At 49.8% G+C, this 24836-nt stretch overlaps 1 protein-coding gene across 3 annotated transcripts; it reads left to right on the top strand.

The window, feature by feature from the left end:
• The first annotated feature begins 1439 nt into the window (after positions 1–1439).
• Positions 1440–24743, top strand: atp2b1b (ATPase plasma membrane Ca2+ transporting 1b). Of its 3 annotated transcripts, none has more exons than XM_056599100.1 (21): positions 1440–1883; positions 3409–3931; positions 7026–7223; positions 9401–9658; positions 10125–10250; positions 10423–10620; positions 10790–10816; positions 11563–11691; positions 12553–12767; positions 13450–13692; positions 14432–14673; positions 15675–15912; positions 16260–16439; positions 17304–17391; positions 17570–17676; positions 19462–19653; positions 19807–20020; positions 20857–21068; positions 21585–21692; positions 22109–22297; positions 22717–24743. In XM_056599100.1, the coding sequence occupies exons 2-21, from the start codon at positions 3733–3735 to the stop codon at positions 23062–23064; spliced, it is 3711 nt and encodes a 1236-aa protein (XP_056455075.1). In that variant the 5' UTR covers positions 1440–1883; positions 3409–3732; the 3' UTR covers positions 23065–24743. The 3 variants fall into 3 exon arrangements, with proteins under 3 accessions (XP_056455075.1, XP_056455073.1, XP_056455074.1); XM_056599098.1 differs by having other exon boundaries at positions 11557–11691; XM_056599099.1 differs by lacking the exon at positions 1440–1883 and adding an exon at positions 2463–2936 and having other exon boundaries at positions 11557–11691.
• The last annotated feature ends 93 nt before the right edge of the window (positions 24744–24836 follow it).

The raw sequence follows: 24836 nt of genomic DNA, 5'->3' as shown, positions 1-24836 counted from the left end.
TGGGAGGTGGTGGAGGGGAGGAGCTGGGACAGGAGACCGGGGAGGAGGTGCCAGGAGCTGACCAGGTGTCGTCACTGCCAGCGGCTCTGACTCCCAGCAGATATGCGTGGCTATTTTTAGCTTAATCCTGTTTGGATGAGGTCGTGCTCTCCTATCGCCGCGGCGACGGAGCAGTCCACTGCTAGTCTGTCGCGGGTCCGCAGCCGCTCGGAGACAGGATGTTAAATATCAGAAAGATGACCTCACTTCCTACTCAGAGACACGTCTTCGTGCTTGTGGACACATGTAAGTAACTCCGCCCACCTCGTTAACCAACAGGTCCCCTCATTTAAATACTTTGTTGTATTACCTCGTAGATACCTTCTATCATGTTGATCTGTCATGTTTAGATCTATCATGTATCATCTATCATCTGTTATGTTTATCTAACATGAATTTATCTATCATGTATATATATTATCCATATATATCATGTATATATATCATGTATATACCTGTACCTCTTCCTGTATCTCCATCTCTACCTCTACTCCTCTACCTTTAGCTCTTTACCTCTACCTGTACCTCTACCTGTAGCTCTACCTCTACCTGTAGCTCTTACTCTACCTCCACCTCTGCCTGTACCACTCTACCTGTACCTCTACCTCCACCTGTACTCCTCTACCTCTGCCTGTACCCCTCTACCTTTACCTGAACCCCTCTACCTGTACCCCTCTACCTGTACCCCTCTACCTCCACCTGTACCCCTCTACTTCTGCCTGTACCCCTCTACCTTTACCTGTACCCCTCTACCTGTACCCCTCTACCTCCACCTGTACCCCTCTACTTCTACCTGTACCCCTCTACCTCTACCTGTACCCCTCTACCTCTACCTGTACCCCTCTAGCTCTACCTGTACCTCTACCTGTAGCTCTACCACTGAGAGTTTGATCGACTGTTAATCTCATGTTCAGGCTTTAACAAAGGAACTATTTCAGCACCCCGCCTTCCTCGCTTCCATCCCCCTCCTCACCCCCCTACCCCCGCCACCTCCCTCCCTCCCCATCCCTCACCCTGCCTCCCAGCCATCTCCCACCCTCACTCCCTCTCCATACCTCCCCACCACCTCCCTCCCCCCCTCCCTCACCATACCTCCCCACCACCTCCCTCCGTCCCCCCTCGCTCATCATACCTCCCTCCCTCCCCACCACCTCCCTCCCTCCCATCCCTTGCTCCCTTACCATACCTCCCTCTCTCCCAACCGCCTCCCTCCCTCCCCCCCCCCTCCCTCCCCGACACCTCCCTCCCCTTAGCTCGCTCTCCCTCCCCCCCTCGCTCTAGAGAGCAGGTGTGAGCCACCTGTCGCCCCCTCCCCAGGTCTCACTTGGTATGTTCCTCTGCCGCTCATTCAGAGTAAACCGTCAGAATGTTTTCTGTGAGGTTGTGATGAGGAGGGACAGCTGACTGAGCTGAGATAGAGTTTGGCGGCGGCGGGTCTCGAACACAGTGGAAGTACCGTTGGCGATGCGCAGCGACGCGTGTGTGAGCGCTTGCCGTGCTTCCCTCAGGAGTTTAAGTTGAGTCGCCCGCAGCAGTAGCGAACACCCATGGCCACCGGTTGTCTAATTAGATTAGCCAGAGGCTTTTCCTCAGATAATCATCCTGCCGGCTCTCTTCTCCTCTCCGCTGGAGCTACCGCCATCCCGCTGCTCCGCTTGAAGGTCGAATCTTATTTCTGAACGGAGTGTGTTCAGTAGACCCAGCGGGGTGCCGACCGAGGTGAGGTGGGCTCGAACAGAGTGAGGGTTCTCGAACTGAGTGAGTGGTCGCGGACAGAGTAAGGGATCTCGGACAGAGTGAGGGGGCTCGGACGGAGTTGGGCGAGGAGAGCGACAGGGGAGACTGTGAGTACCCTCTGTTCTCCAAACTATGTGATGGTGCGGTTTTGTTCTTGCACAGTGTTGCTGGTGAGGAAACATGTTTGGTTTTAACAGTTAATATATTCATCAACCTTTCAGGGACAACTTTCAGGGTCCATGCGTGTAAATAGTGCACTACTAGTCTGTTATTTGTTCTTATCTGGTCTTAAGTCCCATGTTTGTTTTAAAGGACAAATATGTAATCTGTTCACTGTGTCATGAGCTGTGTTCTCTTCCCTCCGTTTGTGTTAAATTGAATACAATTTGAATAATTTTATGTTATATTATATTTAGGTAGAACAATAAAGCCAATCCAGATCTCTCTTCAAACGGTTTGATTTGACCAACAGAATCCATCTCTAGTTTTATCTACGGGTTCGACCCCACGTGGGGACCATAAAGCGCTCTGATTGGTCAGAGAGACAGGTAAACAACCTGCACCTGCAGATTAAATGGGATGATTTGAGTCGGAGGGTCAAATCCCAAAGGTCGTAATCTGAGGAGTAGAGCTCACACGCGGAGAGGTTTCGTTTAAAAACACACAAATAGTCCGTCGGTGATGTTGGTGTCATGTGATGATCACCGTGAGAAGGATGGTTGTTTCAGGGCAGTGATTATGTCGCGGCTACAAGCGCTCCGATGTGAAGATGATTTTGTTCACCGGTCCTATCAGCGCCATATGTTAGTGAACTGTAATAAACCACAGACTAGGGTTTGTTTGATGGTTTACTTCATCATTTATTTGGCTACGCACACACAAATACTTCCACACCGGACTGGGACTGGACGGTTGCCAAGCAACACAAACACGCTCCTGCGCACTGGCGTTTCATGTGTGCCTTGTCCGTCTATATTCCCGTTAACGTTGATTGTGCATGTGCAGCCGGTAAAGCGGGAGTGTGTTCACGGTTCTCCAGTGTGTGTGACCCAATGGGAGACCGGCTTACGGTCCTTAATGTAATTAGCGGGCAGAAACACCAGTACAGTGATAAGTGCATGGTCAGGTCCCAGTGTCCCGGTGTTATGCTCTGTTCCAAGGTAATCATTTGTACGCTTTAAGTAATGCATCATCCCATGAAAGCAAATTTCGTTGACGTAGAATGAGCACTTAATATCTACATAGGGAGTGGGTCACCGACCAACTCCCATCCATCATCTACGGTAGCACAGAACGAACAAACGTGTGTGTGTGTGTGTGTGTGTGTGTGTGTGTGTGTGTGTGTGTGTGTGCGTGTGCGTGTGTGGAGATTTATTTGTTCTATGTCGATATTTGTGGGACATTTAGGGGTGAACATGGTCCTGTATCATGTGTATGATACAAATCTATGTTGTCCATATTTTACAAACTATTTCCCAGACACATTATTAACCTGTAATAGAGAAGCCTTAATTACCTCCAGATAGAATCGATCCCTATTGCCATTGTGTAACTTCAACCCTTATCTCATCATGACTGACCCATGTCTGATGTGGTTGATATTAATTCTGGAAATGTTTCTGCTGCTTTCAGATGTAGGCTTGTGACCTCTGACCTCCTCAGCCCCAGGAAGAGAATGGAGGAAATGGATTTCTTCATGTCGGACCTTTAGCGACCTCGAGGGAAACACGGAATAACCACTGAGGAAGACCTCCGGTTCCACTTCCTGTCCTCTACTTTCTGCCCTCTTCTTCCTGTGTTGCTTCCTGTCCTCTACATCCTGTACTTCGGGAGGTCAGCCTATCTACTTCCCTTCCTTCAGGAGCCCAGGCTATCTACTTCCTGTTCCCTACTTCTGGTGGTCCCGGAGATCAGGCTCTATACTTCCTGTGCTCTACTTCCTGTCGGAGCTCAGCCATGGCTAACAACTCGTTCCGGGTGTCGAAGCGCGGCGGCCGTGCGGAGGCTAATCATAGCGCCCCGGAGTTCAGCGTCTCCGTGAAGGAGCTGCAGGCGCTGATGGAGCTGAAGGGGTCAGAAGGCGCCGCCCACATCCAGGAGGTCTACGGCGACGTCGGCGGGCTCTGCGCCAAGCTCAGGACCTCCCCCGTCAATGGTACGACATCCGCTTTGCTACACACCCAGGCCAAATCGGGTTCTTTATCGGGTTATCCTAGATGGTGATTTTTGGTAACCATGGTGATTGTGAGATGTTGGGGTTAGCAACGTTGATGGTGTGACGTTGGTTGTAACCACGGTGATGGTGAGGTGTTGGGGGTAACCATGGTGATGGTGTGATGGTGTTGGTGGTAACCATGGTGATGGTGTGATGTTGGTGGTAACCACGGTGATGGTGTTATTTATGTTGGTGGTAACCATGGTTATGGTGTAGGTAACCATGGGGATGGTGTTTGTAACTATGGTCTCCGTGGGGTTAGGAGATTTCACCAGGTGTGTTGCCGTTACAATCCGAGCTCCTCCCAGGGGGAGGGGCTTAGCTTCCCACCAATATGATTGATTGAGTTCTACTGCTGTACACATCCAATCAAATCAGATCCCTAATCACCTAGATCCAACCCCACCCACTGAGCACCACCTCAATGACAATCATTCCTTACACCACTCAGTTAAAACCACCACAACCTTGGTGGTGCTCAGTAGTTGTGCAAGGATGATACTTCAACACTGTCGTCATGAAAGATGATGACGTCACTCATCATGTTGTTAGTGCTGAGAGCTGATTGGCCGGGCGTGATGCTGACTCACCTGGGCAGAGCCATGGGAATGTGTTGATGATGTGTCCATGGGGAGGTGGGTGGAAGAGGACATGTCTGGACACGCCTCAGCACTCTGGTTATTTATAGTCTGAGGACAGCTCACTTCAATCTTCATTTTTCATTAAAACATCAACTGGATAGTCTAGTGCAGGGATGGGCAACTTTCATGATAAAGAGGGCCACATTTTTCATCATAACCGTCAGAGGGCCGCATGACTGCGCACTTCAAATAAACGTAAAAAAGAGAAGCTACAAAATTTTGAATTTGGTAGATATGATTTCCTGTATTCTGGTGCATTTTGGGGATGGCCATCACCTAAAAAATCGTCCAGATTCATAACCTATGTACGGTATGTTAATTGAACCAACATACATTAATTTCATGTTTTCCATGCTCAAACAGCCACATTGAATGGTTAGTATTTTTATCAGTGCAAAGGACATACATCATCATTCAATGATGTCACAAAACTGAAAAACAGTGGCCGAACATTAAGTGCAACAACTCAATGAACTCAAACCAAACAAGCATGATATTCATTGCAGTTATAGTAGTTGTAGTGGCGACTTAAGTGGAAGTCTTTCATGACTGATATAGTTTCTAAGCAAACTAGACACATGGGTTTGCCTTTGAATTCTATGAACAGATACTCTGCTTCTCTTCTTTCTTGACCGAGTTTTCTGTAACTTCATAAAAGAAAATATATCTACATATTTTTTTTATTATATATATATTTTTTATTATGTGCGGGCATGACTGAGTGAGGATGCGGGACGTTTGCGGGACGCCAGTTGCCCATCCCTGGTCTAGTGGTCAGAGTATCCCCTAACCCCTACCTTCTCCTCAACGACCTGTTCTGTTCTGTCTAACCCCTACCTGCTCCTTAACGACCTGTCTCTGTACAGTCTAACCCCTACCTGCTCCTTAACGACCTGTCTCTGTACAGTCTAACCCCTACCTGCTCCTTAACGACCTGTCTCTGTACAGTCTAACCCCTACCTGCTCCTTAACGACCTGTCTCTGTACAGTCTAACCCCTACCTGCTCCTTAATGACCTGTCTCTGTACAGTCTAACCCCTACCTGCTCCTTAACGACCTGTCTCTGTACAGTCTAACCCCTACCTGCTCCTTAATGACCTGTCTCTGTACAGTCTAACCCATACCTGCTCCTTAACGACCTGTCTCTGTACAGTCTAACCCCTACCTGCTCCTTAATGACCTGTCTCTGTACAGTCTAACCCCTACCTGCTCCTTAACGACCTGTCTCTGTACAGTCTAACCCCTACCTGCTCCTTAATGACCTGTCTCTGTACAGTCTAACCCCTACCTGCTCCTTAATGACCTGTCTCTGTTCTGTCTAACCCCTACCTGCTCCTTAACGACCTGTCTCTGTACTGTCTAACCCCTACCTGCTCCTTAATGACCAGTCTCTCTACTGTCTAACACCTACCCTCTCCTTAATGACCTGTCTCTGTACTGTCTAACCCCTACCTGCTCCTTAATGACCAGTCTCTCTACTGTCTAACCCCTACCCTCTCTTTAATGACCTGTCTTTGTACTGTCTAACCCCTACCTGCTCCTTAATGACCTGTCTCTGTACTGTCTAACCCCTACCTGCTCCTTAATTACCTGTCTCTGTACTGTCTAACCCCTACCTGCTCCTTAATGACCTGTTTCTATACTGTCTAACCTCTCGTTCTCATCTCCTTCCTCCTCTGCGTTCCTCTTCTAAGTTGTTAGCTAATTAGATGTTATAAGTTATTAGCTAGTTAGATGTTAAGCTATTAGCTAGTTAGATGTTAAGCTATTAGCTATTTAGATGTTATAAGTTATGAGCTAGTCAGATCTTATAAGCTATTGGTTAGTTAGATGTTATGAGCTAGTTAGACATACAGAAGCTGGAGTGGTTCTGAAGTCCTCATCTGTATCTGACTGGAGGCGGGCGGTGGGGGGGCTGTCAGAGACAGTTAGCTCTGCTAGTGTTCATCCAGTGGGGGGAGCCGTCACTGTTAGCCCGCAGCTGGTTAGTAGCAGCGCTATCATGCCTATCCATGGTGAGTTACCATGGATACGGCAGTCCATGGTGCCGTTGCCATGGATGCAGAGACACATTGGGACCATCCGCTATGGAGATATGCACGTGATGGAAGTATTCCGTGACACTTGCATAGCTCCTCCCAACATGAGTAACGTCACTGAAGCCATCGTTTACACCTCAGCACTGTTTCCCTGATCGGCTGCCCTGAGTCCCTGATCGCCTCTTAAACCAAGCCACTAGAGCTAGGGCGCTAGGATACCTAGGACAGTGGGTAACATAGGACGCCAGGAGACCTAGGTTGCTAGGAGACCTAGGAAGCTAGGATGCTAGCCGATTTGCTCCACCCGTTCAGCTCCTTGGTCCTGACCTCCTGTCTCCTCTCCTCGGTGATCAGGGCTGGATGGGACTGCCGAGGACTTACAGCGACGGAGGGAGGGGTTCGGCCAGAATCACATCCCTCCCAAGAAGCCAAAGACCTTCCTGCACCTGGTGTGGGAGGCCCTGCAGGACGTCACCCTGATCATCCTGGAGGTGGCGGCCATCATCTCGCTGTCCCTGTCCCTCTACAACCCCCCCGACACCAGGAGGGAGAGTAAGACTCACACTCGACACGCTCAACCCCATGCTCATCATAGCAGAGCTAGCCAGCCTCATCAGTACAGCCCTAATCACAGCTCCAGTCCCAACGAGCTTCAGACCCACCTTCTAAGACCCCCCTCACCCTCCGTCCTCTAAAGGACTCGGATGAGGACCGCCCAGACCCAGAGGAGAACCTCCCAGAGGAGAACCTCCCAGACCCAGAGGAGAACCTCCCAGACCCAGAGGAGAACCTCCCAGAGGAGAACCTCCCAGACCCAGAGGAGAACCTCCCAGAGGAGAACCTCCCAGACCCAGACGAGAACCTCCCAGACCCAGAGGAGAACCTCCCAGAGGAGAACCTCCCAGACCCAGAGGAGAACCTCCCAGACCCAGAGGAGAACCTCCCAGAGGAGAACCTCCCAGACCCAGAGGAGAACCTCCCAGACCCAGAGGAGAACCTCCCAGAGGAGAACCTCCCAGACCCAGAGGAGAACCTCCCAGAGGAGAACCTCCCAGACCCAGACGAGAACCTCCCAGACCCAGAGGAGAACCTCCCAGAGGAGAACCTCCCAGACCCAGACGAGAACCTCCCAGACCCAGAGGAGAACCTCCCAGAGGAGAACCTCCCAGACCCAGAGGAGAACCTCCCAGACCCAGAGGAGAACCTCCCAGACCCAGAGAGGGAGACCTTGAGGGATGTCAGGAGGGTAATGGGGTTAGAACTGGATTATTAATGACTCTTCCAAGTCAATCCAGTTCCCACTATAATATTTTGTTTTTCAAGCTCAGTCTATTTTATATAGTTTATCTTATCAGAGCCAGGTCAGGCAATTTGGAGGAACCAGCCAGAGTAAGATGGATTTTGAAAGTATCCAACCCAAAAATCCAGGCCTCCTTCCAAAGCCCCTCCCCCAAAACACACGCCTAGCTCACCTTGGAGAGGTTTGCCTTAATGCCTTTTGCCGATCCTTAACCCCTAAATGTGAACAAGTAGTTGTGCAAGGTTAAACACACTGTGACTGGAAACTAAAATTTGTAGACAAAATAGCTGGCAGCTAAATCGGATAAACAATAAGAGAAATCAAGCTGGCCTCCTGGCTGAAGTGTTTAATGCATTCCTCCTCACTACATGTAATTAGCTCTCCATGCTACTTAGCTCTCCTTGCTATGTCACCTGACGTCCCTAAGCCCTTCTGGCAGAGGGCTCCAGGCAGCGAGCCCCTGGGGCAGATCCTCCTGTTCGTTCGACTCAGGCCCAATGGGATTACGGTCAGGGTGCGTGCAGGCGGGTAGGGAGGTTGACAGACAGGGGGGCCGTCCAATCATGGCATTCGGCCCAACGGATTGATGGACATGCTTCTTACAGGTCTGCAACAGCCACAGATTCCCGAGTCATTCTTCCTTATTTTTTGAGCATTTGATTCATTGATTGCTGTCGGGATGTGAAAAGTTGGACAAATATGTCAAAATGTTTCTTAAATAAGTTGCCTAACCTAGACTTTACTCTCTTTTTACGGTTATCTTATTAACCATTCTTGGTTTAAGTTTTTCACGTTCAAACGTCTACATTCAGTTCTGATCCAGTGAACCAGTCAGCTTATGGTTCAGTTTGAATCACTGCACCAGTTAGCTTATGGTTCAGTTTTGTTGTCATTTGGTATTGATTTTCTCAAAGGTTGTGTAAGGAACATTTGTTTATAAGTGCCAGTCAGATCTGTTCAAGGGTATAGAAGTTTGTAAAGAAGTTTGTATCCCAGAGGTGATCTTCGTCATCTCAACCATGTCACCTCCTCATCACCTAGTAACTTGTCTCCTCCTAATGGTTGTCCTGGAGACGACCTCATATCCCTTCTGTCTCTTTGGTCGGGGAATGAAACCGATGAGGAGAGATGGTTTATCATCACAGGGTTAAAAGGTTTCTTATTGTGGTGCCCCTCATTGGTGATGCTACTGAGGGTGAGAGAATGAGAGGGAGGGTGAGAGTAAGAGAGAAAGGGTGCGATAGTAAGAGAGAGAGTGCAAGAGTTATGGAGAGGTTGAGAGAGGGTGAGAGAGTGGGAGCCATGGTAAGAGTGAGAGAGAGGCTGTCTAGTAGTCGTTTCAGACTGGGAGGAAGTGATGTCACTCTGGGGTCGGGTGGTGTCCAGACTGGGAGGAAGTGATGTAACTCTGGGGTCGGGTGGTGTCCAGACTGTGGCCGAGCGGCAGGTGGGGTGGAGGACGAGGGCGAGGCGGAGGCGGGCTGGATCGAGGGCGCGGCCATCCTCCTGTCGGTGGTGTGCGTTGTCCTGGTGACGGCCTTCAACGACTGGTCCAAGGAGAAGCAGTTCCGCGGGCTGCAGAGCCGCATCGAGCAGGAGCAGAGGTTCTCTGTGGTGAGGGGGGGGCAGCTGGTCCTCGTCCTGGTGTCTGAGATCCTGGTGGGAGACGTGGCCCAGGTCAAGTATGGTGAGGACACCTCTCTCCTCTCTCCTCTCCTCTCTCCTCTCTCCTCTCTCCTCTCCTCTCCTCTCTCCTCTCTCCTCTCCTCTCTCCTCTCTCCTCTCTCCTCTCCTCTCCTCTCTCCTCTCTCCTCTCCTCTCTCCTCTCTCCTCTCTCTTCTTTCCTCTCCTCTACTCTCATCTTGTCTACTGTAAATTATTGGTTTCAAGTAAATGATGTTGATATTTCTTTTATGTATATACTGTATATACATACATATGTGTACTGTATATCTATATCTATCTATCTATAAATATATATATGAGTACTAAGTGGTGTGTTTGGGGTCCATGGGACCTGTTGTATATATGTATATACTCTATAGTAGTATTTAGTGATGTACTGTGTGTATATATATATATATAGATATACAGTACATCACTAAATGGTACAGTACATCACTCGTGGTACTAAGTGATGGTCTGGGCTTCAGGGGACTTGCTGCCTGCGGATGGAGTGCTGATCCAGGGGAACGACCTGAAGGTGGACGAGAGCTCCCTCACCGGGGAGTCAGACCACGTCAAAAAGACCCTGGACAAAGATCCCATGCTCCTCTCTGGTACTCCCCCCTCCCCTCTCCTCGCTGCTCTCTCCTCTCAACTCTCTCCTCTCCTCTCCTCTCCTCTCCTCTCCTCTCCTCTCCTCTCCTCTCCTCTCCTCTCTCTTATTCCCGTCTCCTCTTCTCACCTCTCTCCTCCCCTCCTCTCTCCTCATGTTCCCTGTGTCTCCAGGCACCCATGTGATGGAGGGCTCTGGGAAGATGCTGGTGACGGCTGTGGGGGTGAACTCTCAGACCGGCATCATCTTCACCCTGCTGGGCGCCGCGGACCAGGAGGAGGACGACGAGGAGGAGAAGGAGAAGAAGGAGAAAAAGAAGGAGGAGAAGAAGAAAGAGAGGGAGCGGAAAAAGAAAGAGAAGAAAGACAAAAGTAGGCTGACTGTCTGTCTGTCTCTCTGTCTGTCTCTCTGTCTGTCTCTCTCTTGTCTGTTTCTGTCTGTCTGCCTGTCTTCTCTGTCTCTGTCTGTCTGTCTGTCTGCCTACCTCCCTGTCTGTCTTTTGGGTGTTAACCCCGTCATATATTCTTCTTGTGTTTCCAGGTAAGAAAGAGGGAAAGGGGAAGAAAGGTGAGTCCGCCCACTATCTCTTACACTAGCATCATGACCTCCTCCACCTCCTCCTCCTGTCGCACACCTCCTCCACCTCCTCCTCCTGTCGCACACCTCCTCCACCTCCTCCTCCTATCCCCCACCTCCTCCACCTCCTCCTCCTGTCACACACCTCCTCCTGCTCCTCCAACTCCTCCCCCTCCTCCTGCTCCTCCTGTTACACACACACACGGAAGAGGTGTGTGTGTGTGTGTGTGTGTGTGTGTGTGTGTGTGTGTGTGTGTGTGTGTGTGTGTGTGTGTGTGTGTGTGTGTGTGTGTGTGTGTGTGTGTGTGTGTGTGTGTAAAGAGTGAGGGCCAGTAATCCCTGAGTAGGATCATAATCCCTGAACCAAACATCATCCCGTCTGAACAGCAGAGCTCCCTCTACTGGCTGCCTGCTAACGCTAGCCCTACGGCTAGCCTGCTACGACTAGCCTGCTAGTACACTCACCTGCTCCTCCTTTTTCCACACTTCCTCCTCCCTCTCCTCCTCCTCCTCACTTCCTTCCCCTCACCAACATAATGTGAAAACCTCTCTATCCCAGTATATTAACAGACTCTTAATGTGAAGGTGTCCCTATATAAACAGACTCTTAATGGTAAAGGTGTCTCTCTATAAACAGACTCTTAATGTGAAAGGGGTCTATATGAACAGACGCTTAATGTGAAAGGTGTCTCTTAATGAACAACTCCTAATGTTGAGTCTCACCTGGGCAGGTAAAGATGGCGTTGCCGTGGAGATGCAGCCTCTGAACGACGACGGAGAGAAGAAGAAACCAAACCTCCCGAAGAAGGAGAAATCTGTCCTGCAGGGGAAGCTAACCAAGCTAGCCGTCCAGATCGGCAAAGCAGGTACGCATGCTAATGTTAGCTAGCGTGAGAAGGTTGGGCTGGCTAGTTTGCGGCTAGAAAGCTTTTTACAAGCTTGTGTGTGGCAAGTTTGCTTGAGGCTAGCCTGTGTGTGGCTAGCTTGTGTGTGCTTAGTATGTTTCTAGTTAGTGCATGTTTCCCAAGCCTTCGGCAAGATGGGTAACAAATTAGTTTAGATTGGATCTGCAGGGTCCCGCCCCCAAGAAGGCCAACGTCAGATTTGCCATGGTAAGACCTAAGGCCTATCCTAGCAGCATCATGTTTCCTCAGTGACATGTTGAGATGGGGACCTTCAGAGGGACCATCATGTCTCTGAGGAGACATCAGAGGGACCTTCATAGAATCCTGCATGTCTCTGAGGGGACAGTGTCATTGTGAGCCCCCCATGCCGGAGGTAAAAGTCAGTAGATGACAGCAGATGTCACACGATGAACCCAGCAGTCACATGGGTAAAGCATTTCTCGTCAGACAGGAGACTGACAGGGAGCTTGTTGCTCCCGGCAACAAACTAATCCTGTAAGGGAGCTGTGACAGGAGAAGGGCCACCACACACACACACACACACACACACACACACACACACACACACACACACACACACACACACACACACACACACACACACACACACACACACACACACACACACACACACACACACACAGAAACACACACACTAGCCCACTCTCCTGCTCTCTATATATTATCCATTTTACATATATTGAGCTTTCACCTGCATTGTTGAGGAGAGCTTGGACCTCAAGTGTTTCCTGTTGGCCATGACTCTGTTCCTGTACCACCTCCCACACCCCCACCCCCCTCACCTCCACCCTTCTGCCCCAGGTCTCTTCATGTCGGGGATCACGGTGGTCATCCTCATCACCCTCTTCGCGGTGGACACCTTCTGGGTGCAGGGTCTCCCCTGGGTGTCAGAGTGCGTCCCCGTCTACATCCAGTTCTTCGTCAAGTTCTTCATCATCGGGGTGACGGTGCTGGTGGTGGCGGTCCCCGAGGGTCTGCCCCTGGCCGTCACCATATCCCTGGCCTACTCCGTCAAGGTACCTCCCAGACTTATTGAGTCCAAGACCAGCGCTTGTTGAGTCTGTGTCCAAAGAGGTTTGAGTCCAGTCCAGGCCGAGTCCAAATGAGAGACAAAAAACAATCCTCTTAGGGACCACTTAGTTACCTGTTTATCATTTTTGTGTGTAATGCTGCTGGGGAGACAGTATATTGTGTATTTTGCGAGGATAATTTTGCACTGTTATTTGTAATGTGTAGTGTCGCCACACTTTTGCCTCAGATTAGGCCATATAGCTTACTTTAAGTTCCGCCTTTTCACTTAAAAGTCATGTAATGTTGAAGAGAAAAAAAACATGAGCAGCTCTCGATCTGATTATCCAGCTGCTTTGTTGTGGCAAACAATTGGTTACCAAGCGGCCAATGTCAATGCCTGTTTTATTTTGAATATATTAAACCTATGCCCGTTTCCTGAACAAGCTCGCTTAATCAAGTATTTTGTTTTGAAGAGGAATTACTTTACAGGGCAGCAATAACATTTAAAAAAGTAATACAAATAATGAATTGATATTTTTGGTGATCCGGTACCACATGAGCTGCGACTCGATCCCGGGCCCCGAGCCCAGGCTGGGGGCCGCTGGTCCAGCACACAGAGCGGCTGCAGTAGCGGCGCCCCACCAGAGGGGTTACCGTGACTCTGAAGTCTGTCCTCCTCTTCCTCAGAAAATGATGAAGGACAACAACCTGGTGCGCCACCTGGACGCGTGCGAGACCATGGGCAACGCCACGGCCATCTGCTCGGACAAGACGGGCACGCTCACCATGAACCGCATGACGGTGGTGCAGGCCTACCTGGGGGGCCGCCACTACCGCAAGGTCCCGGAGCCCGACCTCGTCCCCGCCCGCCTCCTGGACCTCCTGCTCATGGGCATCGGGGTCAATTGTGCCTACACCACCAAGATCATGGTGAGCTACACCACCCACTGCACCACCCACTAAACAACCAAGATCATGGAGAGCTGCACCACCCACTACACCACCCACTACACCACCAAGATCTTGGTGAGCTACACCACCCACTGCACCAACCACAACACCACCCAGATCATGGTGATCTACACCACCCGCTGCACCACCCACAACACCACCAAGATCATGGTGAGCTACACCACCCACTACACCACCAAGATCATGGTGAGCTACACCACCCACTGCACCACCCACTACACCACCCAGATTATGGTGAGCTACACCACCCACTGCACCACCCACTAAACAACCAAGATCATGGTGAGCTGCACCACCCACTGCACTACCCACTAAACAACCAAGATCAGGGTGAGCACCACCACCCAATCCACCACCCCCTAAACCACCAAGATCATGGTGAGCTACACCACCAACTACACCACCAAGATCATGGTGAGCTCCCCCACCCACTGCACCACCTACTACACCACCCAGGATCATGGTGAGCTACACCTACACCACCCACTACACTGCCAAAATCATGGTGAGCTACACCACCCACTTCACCGCCCATTACAACACCCACTACACCATGTCAATCATGGTGAGTCCAGCTCCACCTGCTCCACCCATTACACAACGTGTACACATAAATGTAGAAAGTTCGCCTCCTAAACGACCACACCAAGGGTGGTGTAGCCGCGCCCTGAGGCTGACGGAGGCGGCTGTGTTTCAGGCCCCGGAGAAGGAGGGGGGGCTGCCCCGGCAGATCGGCAACAAGACGGAGTGCGCCCTGCTGGGCTTCAGCCTGGACCTGAAGCGGGACTACCAGGCGGTCCGCAACCTGATCCCCGAGGAGAAGCTCTTCAAGGTGTACACCTTCAACTCGGTGCGCAAGTCCATGAGCACCGTGCTGAAGAACGCCGACGGAGGCTACCAGATGTTCAGCAAGGGCGCCTCGGAGATCCTGCTCAAGAAGTAGGTCCTCACCCTGATGGGGGGGGGGGGGCAGGGGGGGCACAGGGGTCAGAGGTCGTAGCACAGAGGGTCTGAGTGGGGGGATGTTGTCATGGAAGTAGTCTGCTGATTTCTGCTCTTTTCTCTCTGGTCTGGTCAAGGCTGGTCTTTTTATCTTGTCCTGGCCTAGTCTTGTCTAATTTAGTTTAGGGTAATGGGGTCCTGGTGGGGTCTGGTCTGATGAGGTCCTGGTGGTCTGATGAGGTCCTGGTGGTCTGATGTGGTCCTGGTGGTCTGATGTGGTCCTTGTTTGGTCTAATGTGGTCCTTGTCCTTGCTTGATCTCACCTGGTCCTGGTCCGGTGCTTTGTTCCAATATCCATACTATCCTTACTTACTATACTTAGTTTGAGTATGAAGGGTGTTCCAATTAAGATCGGGGCGAAAATAAGTGTACTGAAAGGACACGGAGGGTGTACTCAAAACGGTCAGACCGCTGAGTGTGGATCCATGTACACTATTCGTACTCAACGGCAGCCATCTAAGCTACGTAGCGGAAGAGGGCGGAGCCAGGCTGAGCCAACGTCGGCGCATTTTCAACATAGCATGCATTAATGGAGTCATTTTGTAGCTTTTATAGCTTTTTATAGCTGCTAGGCGTAAAGACTAAGAGTTCACAGTTCAAAGCGGGATGTTTATTACGGGAGACGAGCCGCGGCGGCAGTAGCGATCATAATATCCGGTTAGTTCGATTTGGAACAACAATGACATCTGAAAATCTGTGCACCTAGTGCATGCGGATAGTGTACTACGTTTAAGTGTACTCATGGAAGTATGGATATCGGAACGGAGCTCTGGGCCTGGTCTGGGGGGGTCTGATGTGGTCCTGGTGTGGTCTGACGTGTTCCTGGTCCTGGTTTGACCTGGTCCTGGTCCTGGTCTGATGTGGTCCTGGTCCTGGTCTGACGTGGTTCTGGTCCTGGTCTGGGGGGGTCTAATGTGGTACTGGTCTGGGGGTTCCAGGTGCTGTAAGATCCTGACGGCAAGTGGCGAGGCGAAGGCCTTCAAGGCGCAGGACCGTGAGGAGGTGATAGAGCAGGTGGTGGAGCCCATGGCGTCGGAGGGCCTCCGCACCATCTGCCTGGCCTACCGCGACTTCCCCCCCGCCGACGGGGAGCCCGACTGGGACAACGAGGCAGACATCCTCTCCGCGCTCACCTGCGTCTGTGTGGTGGGCATCGAGGACCCCGTCAGACCCGAGGTACACAATAATAGCCCTCCTCGCATATCTTAGTCCAGCATCTGGTTTACACAATAAAAGTCCTCCTTGCATGTCTTAGCCTAGCTTTTATAGTGGTTTACACTTTTATAGTGGTTTACACAATAAAAGTGGTCCGCCCTAGTCTCCAACCACATCCCCACCATGAAATAAAAGTCCTTCTTGCTGCACTTCATCTACCATCTGTTTACAAAAATAAAAGTCCTTATTGTTGCAGTGTATCTATCATCCGTTTTGACAAAATAAGAGTCCTCCACACTTGACATTTGATTTGGCCAAAGTCCTCTCCGCTGACCTTGACCGGGTTTGTCCTTTGACATCTGCCCTAGGTCCCAGACGCAATCAGGCAGTGTCAGCGCGCGGGCATCACGGTGCGCATGGTAACCGGGGACAACATCAACACTGCCCGTGCCATCGCCCTCAAGTGCGGCATCCTGAACCCCGGCGACGACTTCCTGTGCATGGAAGGGCGCGAGTTCAACCGCAGGATCCGCAACGAGCTGAATGAGGTACAAATACTCCCAACGAAGTACAAGTACCCTCCAACGCAGTACAAGTACCCTCCAATGTAGTACAACTACCCTGCAACACAGTACAAATACCCTCCAACTAAGTGCAAGTACCCTCTAAAGCAGTTCAAGTACACTCCATCGCAGAACAAGTACATTTAGTTTGCAGTACAAGTACCCTCCAACGCAGTACAAGTACCCTCCAATGCAGTACAATTAACCTCCAACAAAGTACAAGTACTCTCCAACGCAGACAAATACTCTCCAACGCAGTACAAATACTCTGCACCGCAGTTCAAATACTCTGCACCGCAGTTCAAATACTCTGCAACGCAGTTAAAATACCTTTATTATGCATTACAAATACTCTCTAATGCAGTACAAGTACTCTAACCCCCTCTCTCTGTGTCTCACTCACCAACGAACATTTATCAGCAGATTTGGATAACACGACATAAAGAGTCTTGACAACAGGGTTTGAGGGGAAAAGCAATGATTTTACTGGTTGAGCATGATCGTAGAGTTCCATGTAAGTGAAACAAATAGCAAAAACCCTGTTAACAGAAGAAAAAGCCAAGGTGGTTAGAAAATGGAAGGAAAGGAAAACAGAAAACCAAACCTCACGCTTACTTGCTGGGTGGTACAGCTTACCTCACTCCCGTGCCCCGCCGCAGAGCTCGCGGACCGGGCAAACGACAAGAGAGAGAGTGAGATGCCATCTTCAACCCGGCTTTATATGAGCCAGTCAGCAACCCTTAACCACAATGCTCCGCCTACAGGAGGTGATTGAGACATTGAAGGAGAGGAGCAAGGCAAAACAAAAGCATTAGCACTGCCACGTATCTCTCTCTCTCTCTCTCTCAGATAGAGCAGGAGCGTATCGATAAGGTTTGGCCCAAGCTGAGAGTCCTGGCTCGATCGTCTCCCACCGACAAACACACTCTGGTGAAAGGTTGGTCCCTCCTCTTCCCCTAGAGAGATACATCTAGATCCTAGAAACACAGATGCATCTAGAACCTAGATACACAGATACATCTAGAACCAAGACACACCTAGAACCTAGATATACAGATACATCTAGAACCCAGATAAATCTAGATTAGATTTATCATGGTGATGTCATCCTGCAGGCATCATCGACAGCACGGTGTTGGAGCAGCGGCAGGTGGTGGCGGTGACAGGGGACGGGACTAACGACGGCCCCGCCCTCAAGAAGGCTGACGTCGGATTCGCCATGGTAAGACCTAGCCTGGCCTAGCCTAGCCTAGCAGCCACCTGGACCTAGCCTAGACTAGCCCAGCCCAGCCTAGTAGCCACCTGGACCTAGCCTAGCAACTACCTGGTCCTAGGCTAACCTAGCAGCTAATGTAAAAGGTTATGTTTACACGTTTACATGTTAGTTAAATAGTGAGGTAGCACGCTAGCATGCCAGCATATTAGCATTAGCATGGTTATTTTAAAGTGTGCACAGGATTATCTTCATGAGACAGGTGTGTCTCTTAGGGGACATCAGAGGGACCTGCTTGTCTCTTGTTGCGTTTTTTCTGAAGAAAGTAGTCCAATCCTTGGTCGCTTTTAACTCACTTTATTTGTTAAAGTAGGCCTATTTCGGTATGGTAACTATGAGGCAAAAGGGAGGGAATTGTATCTAGCTGCTAGGTTAGCCTAGGACCAGGTAGTTGCTAGGCTAGGTCCAGGTGGAGGCGCGTTGAGCGCGTTGAGCTTGAGCTGCTCCCCCCGCGACCCGACCCCGGATAAGCGGATGACGATGAGGATGAGGGCGTATGAGAATAATATCGTGCACTACTTCGAGTCCCGGGCTTTGGCCCGGTCCTCTCGGTGGGGCTACCTATTCGTTCTGGCCTAAATCTGATCTCTGCGCTGGTTTCTATCAAGTGGGCGTGGCCTATGTGAAGTGGGCGGTGTGACGTAATTTCCCCGCACTCCTCACCTGTCTAAAGGTGCTGCCATCTGTGGCTGGAGTAGTTATTCCATCTTATGTGTTCGATCCTGCTTCCTAGTGGCTATGTGAGGGTAATGCAGCTTGTGTGTTCGATCCTGCTTCCTAGTGGCTATGTGGGGGCAGCTTATATGCTTAAAATAGGTAACACTCTGAGGGGACACTCTCATTGTTACCCCCCCATGCCGGAGGTAAAAGTCAGTAGATGACAGCAGATGTCACATGATGAATCCAGCAGTCACATGGGAACAGCATATCTCGTCAGACCGGAGACAGGCAGGGAGCTTGTTGCTCCCGGCAACAAACTAACCCTCTAAGGGAGCTGTGACAGGAGAAGGGCCACCACACACACACACAGAGACACCCACAGGCACACAGACGCACACACACACAAATGCACACACACATACACATGCAGACGCAAGCACACAGACGCACATAAACACACAAACGCACGCAGATATATACATGCACACCAGTGGCAGGCTGGTTGTTTTTAAAGTGAGGGAGGAAGGACTGTGTGCTTGTTTGCCATTGGCCTGCTTGCACTGTTAGTGGCGTATGGTGGCATAAGTATGTGAGACTCGAGATGTTTCAGGGTGTTTTGGGGAACTACAAAATAGCAGGGAGGGATAATTATGTGAATTGATACAAATCATGCTAGATGCTAATGCCCCTTTACTGAGGGAAACGAACATTACATATACAAAAGCATTAAAGTAGTCATATTTAAGGCCATTAATTCATTAGTAGTCTGGGCAATCTACATTTTTTATTCTCAACAATGTTAAGGAGGATCTTCCTCCTTCCTCCACTGATGCGCGCACACACGCACACTGTCTCCTCCTACAGGGTATAGCCGGTACTGACCCTGTCTCCCCCGTCTCCCCCTGCAGGGTATAGCCGGTACTGACCCTGTCTCCCCCGTCTCCCCCTGCAGGGTATAGCCGGTACTGACCCTGTCTCCCCCGTCTCCCCCTGCAGGGTATAGCCGGTACTGACTCTGTCACCTCTACAGGGTATAGCCGGTGCCGACTCTGTCACCCCTGTCTCCCCCTACAGGGTATAGCCGGTACTGACGTGGCCAAGGAGGCATCGGACATCATCCTGACAGACGATAACTTCTCAAGCATCGTGAAGGCGGTGATGTGGGGGAGGAACGTCTACGACAGCATCTCCAAGTTCCTTCAGTTCCAGCTCACCGTCAACGTGGTGGCGGTCATCGTTGCCTTCACTGGAGCCTGCATCACACAGGTCTGTCTGTCTGTCTGTATGTCTGTCTGTCTCTCTGTCTGTCTGTCTTTCCTGTCTGTCTTTCTTTCCGTCTCTCCTCCCTGTCCGTCTCTCTTTTCCGTCTGTCTCTCCTGCCTGTCCGTCTCTCTAAGCCCTCCTCCCCCTTCTCCCCAGGACTCCCCCCTGAAGGCGGTTCAGATGCTGTGGGTGAACCTCATCATGGACACGCTGGCCTCGCTGGCCCTGGCCACGGAGCCACCCACCGAGGCCCTGCTGCTCAGGAAGCCCTATGGCCGGAACAAGCCCCTGATCTCCAGGACCATGATGAAGAACATCCTGGGTCACGGGGTCTACCAGCTCATCACCATCTTCACCCTGCTGTTTGCAGGTACCCCCCCCCCCCCCCCCCCGGTGACGCCCCCTCCTCAACAGCCTCTCCAGACCCGCCTGGAGAGCGCTGATTCTTCCTGCTGATGAATCACAAACAACCTTTCACTGTTTGGGGAAATTCAAACTTTCTAATGCTGGCATCAGAGGTCAAATGTAAAAAATAAAAATTGCCCTCTAGCAGGATACACACCTGTATCTGTAACAGGTAACACACCTCTCTCTGCAACAGGCAACACACCTGTATCTGTAACACACCTCTATCTATACCAGGTACCACACCTCTATCTATACCAGGTAACACACCTGTATCTGTAACAGGTAGCACACCTGTATCTGTAACAGGTAACACACCTGTATCTATAACAGGTAACACACCTGTATCTATAACAGGTAACACACCTCTATCTATAACAGGTAACACACCTGTATCTATAACAGGTAACACACCTCTATCTATAACAGGTATCACACCTGTATCTGTAACAAGTAACACACCTCTATCTATAACAGGTAACACACTTCTATATATAACAGGTAACACACCTGTATCTGTAACAGGTAACACACCTGTATCTGTAACAAGTAACACACCTCTATCTATAACAGGTAACACACTTCTATATATAACAGGTAACACACCTGTATCTGTAACAGGTAACACACCTGTATCTGTAACAGGTAACACACCTGTATCTGTAACAGGTAACACACCTGTATCTGTAACAGGTAACACACCTGTATCTGTAACAGGTAACACACCTGTATCTGTAACAGGTAACACACCTGTATCTGTAACAGGTAATGTACACCACCTTGTCCTCTGCTCGTGTCCAGGTGAAAGGCTGCTGGACATCGACTGCGGCCGCAACGCCCCGCTCCACGCCCCTCCCTCGGAGCACTACACCATCGTCTTCAACACCTTCGTCCTCATGCAGCTCTTCAACGAGATCAACGCGAGGAAGATCCACGGCGAGAGGAACGTCTTCGACGGCGTGTTCAACAACCCCATCTTCTGCAGCATCGTCCTCAGCACTTTCGTCATCCAGGTAAACCCTCTGTTTAGAGTGTTAGCTTCTTCGTCCAGGTAAACCCTCTTTTTAGAGTGTTAGCTTCTTCGTCCAGGTAAACCCTCTGTTTAGAGTGTTAGCTTATTCGTCCAGGTAAACCCTCTGTTTAGAGCACTACCTGAACCATGGTAAGGTTGATATTGGCTGTCAAGCATCAGGTTCGGCTGATCTCCAACTATCGTTTGAATCAGACTCTAGGTCTGTAGTGATCAGTAACTATGCTGTGAACTGAGCAACTATGGCATGGGTCAGAAGCCTTAAGTGATCAGTAACTATGGTATGAATCAGACTCTAGGTCTTTCGCGATCAGTAACTATGGTATGAATAAGACTATAGTCTTTAGTGATCGATAACTATTGTATGAATCAGACTCTAGTCTTTAGTGATCAGTAACTATGGTATGTTTCAGACTCTGTCTTTAGTGATCAGTAACTATGGTATGTATCAGACTCTAGCTCTTTAGTGATCACTTACTAAGGTATGTATGCGTTCCAGTTCGTTATCGTGCAGTTTGGGGGGAAGCCGTTCAGCTGTGTGAGTCTCAGCATGGAACAGTGGCTGTGGTGCGTCTTCCTGGGCTTCGGATCGCTGCTTTGGGGACAGGTGAGTGGTCGTTATATACTAGTTCAAATGACAGGTGAGGTAGTCGTTTTGTACTAGTTCAAATTACAGGTGAGTTAGTCATAAGTCTAGTTCAAATGACAGGTGAGTTAGTCATAAAGTCTGCGATATACTTAAAACAAAATCGAAAAGGTGTGTTCGCCGAGACTGGCTCCCAGCCGGTGTGTATTAACCAGCAGTGTTGTGATTGGCTCCCAGCCGATGTGTATTAACCAGCAGTGTTGTGATTGGCTCCCAGCCGATGTGTATTAACCAGCAGTGTTGTGATTGGCTCCCAGCCGATGTGTATTAACCAGCAGTGTTGTGATTGGCTCCCAGCCGGTGTGTATTAACCAGCAGTGTTGTGATTGGCTCCCAGCCGGTGTGTATTAACCAGCAGTGTTGTGATTGGCTCCCAGGTGGTGTCCACCATCCCCACCAGCCGTCTGAAGTTCCTGAAGACGGCTGGCCACGGCACGCAGCAGGAGGAGATCCCTGAGGAGGAGCTGGACGAGATGGACGACCTGGACGAGATCGACCACGCCGAGATGGAGCTCCGCCGGGGCCAGGTGCTCTGGTGCCGCGGCCTCAACCGCATCCAGACCCAGGTGGGTCATCTCCCTGGTCCCAGTATCCTCCTTGGTCCTGGACCTCTCCCTGGTCCCGGTCTCATAGCTGGGCGGGGCTGGCTGGGGTTTAGTTCAGAGTTCTGGGATCAAACCCAATTTGAACCTAAAACTCAGAGCTAAACCCCAGCCAGCCCCTCCCAGCTAACGGGCATAAGAGGAGGTGTGAAGGTCTCCAGAAGGTCTAGGAGCTGTGTGAAGGTCTAGGAGCTGTGTGAAGGTCTAGGAGCTGTGTGAAGGTCTAGGAGCTGTGTGAAGGGCGTGGAGGTCTGGCGGTCTCCAGCAGGTCTAGGAGCTGTGTGAAGGTCTAGGAGCTGTGTGAAGGGCGTGGAGGTCTGGCGGTCTCCAGCAGGTCTAGGAGGCGTGTGAAGGTCTCAGGGCTGGTGTGTGCTCCTCCTCAGATCCGGGTGGTGAACGCCTTCCGGGACACCATGTCCCCGTACGAGGGCCTGGAGACGCCAGAGTCGCGGAGCTCCATCCACAACTTCATGACCCACCCGGAGTTCCGCATCGAGGACTCGGAGCCCCACATCCCGCTCATCGACGATAACGTGGGCGACGACGACGACGCCCCCACCAAGCGGAACTCCGTGGCCCCGCCCCATTCTCTTGCGTCACCCAATCAGAACAACAACAACGCCCTGGAGAGGATCCACCCACTGCACCTAGGAGCCCCGCCCCATTCTTCCTCTTCAGGCCCCTCCCCCTGCCCCGGGAGCCCCCTCCACAGTCTGGAGACCTCCCTCTGAGGAGCCAACTCCGCCCACATGGGGGCGGAGTCAGTGATGACAATGCTGAGCCGGCCAACAGGAACGCCCCCTCGACGTTTGGACTGTTCCCATTGGAGGACTCCAAACTGTGTTTGTTTTTACCCTTGTTGGGAGTTTGTTCTCGTGTGTTCTGTTTGAGCGTAAACTTTGATTGACTTAGGGCCCGGGGGGGCGGAGACAAGAACCAGGAAATGCTTAACCACCAAAGGGATTTACCGTAAAAGAACCAATTTGGGAAAAATGTCTAAAAAGGAATGTTGGAATTCGCACACAGGAACCCTTAAACAGAAATGTTTTATTTTCCTTTATTGTAATTGTTGTATTTATTTATTTTATTTATTATTTTATTTATTTATACACTGCTAGAGAAAAAGAAGGAAGACACAAATTGAAGTTGGGAACCAGATGTTCCGTAGGACGTTGAAAGAGTAAAGATCTGATCTTAGATCAGAACCACAATGTTCTACCTCCCTGGTCGCTCCTAGTTGGTAGAACATGAAACTTAAACCTTCCTCATCCCTCCTCATCCTCTCAGTTCCTCGCCAGTGGTGACTCTCACCACCACCCGCTGTTGGCTCCGTGGCGACGTGGTAACAATGGCGACTCCATTAAATACTCAATCAATTAAATAACAAGAGTCAGGTGACGTAATTAATGTTTGTGTTTGTAAAAGTAACAAGTGAAGTCTCTGGTTGGATGATCGAAACATTTGAATAAAGACTCACAAACATGTCGACCAGTATGGCTTACCTATACCTTTCTGTCACTTTGTGTTCAAGGTTTTTTTTAATGTTTAGATTCACTAGCCAGACCCGCTGAACGTTATGATATCACGAGAACGGCAGAGAGCTAACGTGAGTCTGTTAGTGTTAGCAGTAGCTATAGGAACACTTTACACAGCGAGGCTGTTGGTGCTAGCCATAGCTATAGGAACACAGCAAGGTGAGGTGTGATTGGCTGAACTGCTTTAGGGCCAGCAGAACTGAGTCCTTGTTGTTGTAGATGAACCGGCCATCCTTACCAAAGGTCTTTCTTCGTACCGTCCCTCATTTGTGGCAGATATCTGAAAGTGCTTCTTCAAGTTGTTGTAAAGAATGACCTTTCAAATTGAAATTTGATTTGTTATAACCTGAGATAGACTTAGTATAGTTTCACTCAAAGAGATTCCACTTATGTGTCCTCATATCATAGATTCCCATATCATAGATCTTGTTCTGCTTAGCTGTTCTAGAAAGGCCATAATTAAATGCATTAGAAGGACATTTATAATGAGATACAATGCTTGTAACAATAGCTGGACTGCCTTTAATTCATCATCATTTTAAAGCATAGTTGTGGTTTTCATTGCAAGAGTACCTGTTACTTATCACTAACAACGTCATAGTTACAAACGCTGGGTTAGGACTATTGCCAAAGCAATTTAACTTGTTATAAATGCATGTTATAATGCAACAAGTGTCCTTGTAATGCATCAAATATGGTCTTCAAGTGTTAAAATAAGTAATTTCATTTTGTTTTTTACTATTTCACAATTTTGTAGGATAATGTGAGTTGTGAGTTCTGTGAGCTAATATCGTTTGCTAATATCGTTGATATTGTATGTTAATATCGTCAGTATGTGGTTGTTGCGATTTTTTGAAATTTGTTGAGTTTCAGATTTTTTGGGGAAAAATAAAACTGATATTTAGATTACCTTAGCAAATTTTATTTGGTTTGATTCATTTGAGGCGAAATTAGAGTTTGATATTTCT

Source organism: Gadus chalcogrammus, chromosome 9 (assembly GCF_026213295.1).
Source record: "Gadus chalcogrammus isolate NIFS_2021 chromosome 9, NIFS_Gcha_1.0, whole genome shotgun sequence".
Classification (NCBI taxonomy): domain Eukaryota; kingdom Metazoa; phylum Chordata; class Actinopteri; order Gadiformes; family Gadidae; genus Gadus; species Gadus chalcogrammus.
The sequence above is the reverse complement of the archived record's forward strand: the minus strand, read 5'-3'. Positions and strand labels throughout refer to the sequence as shown.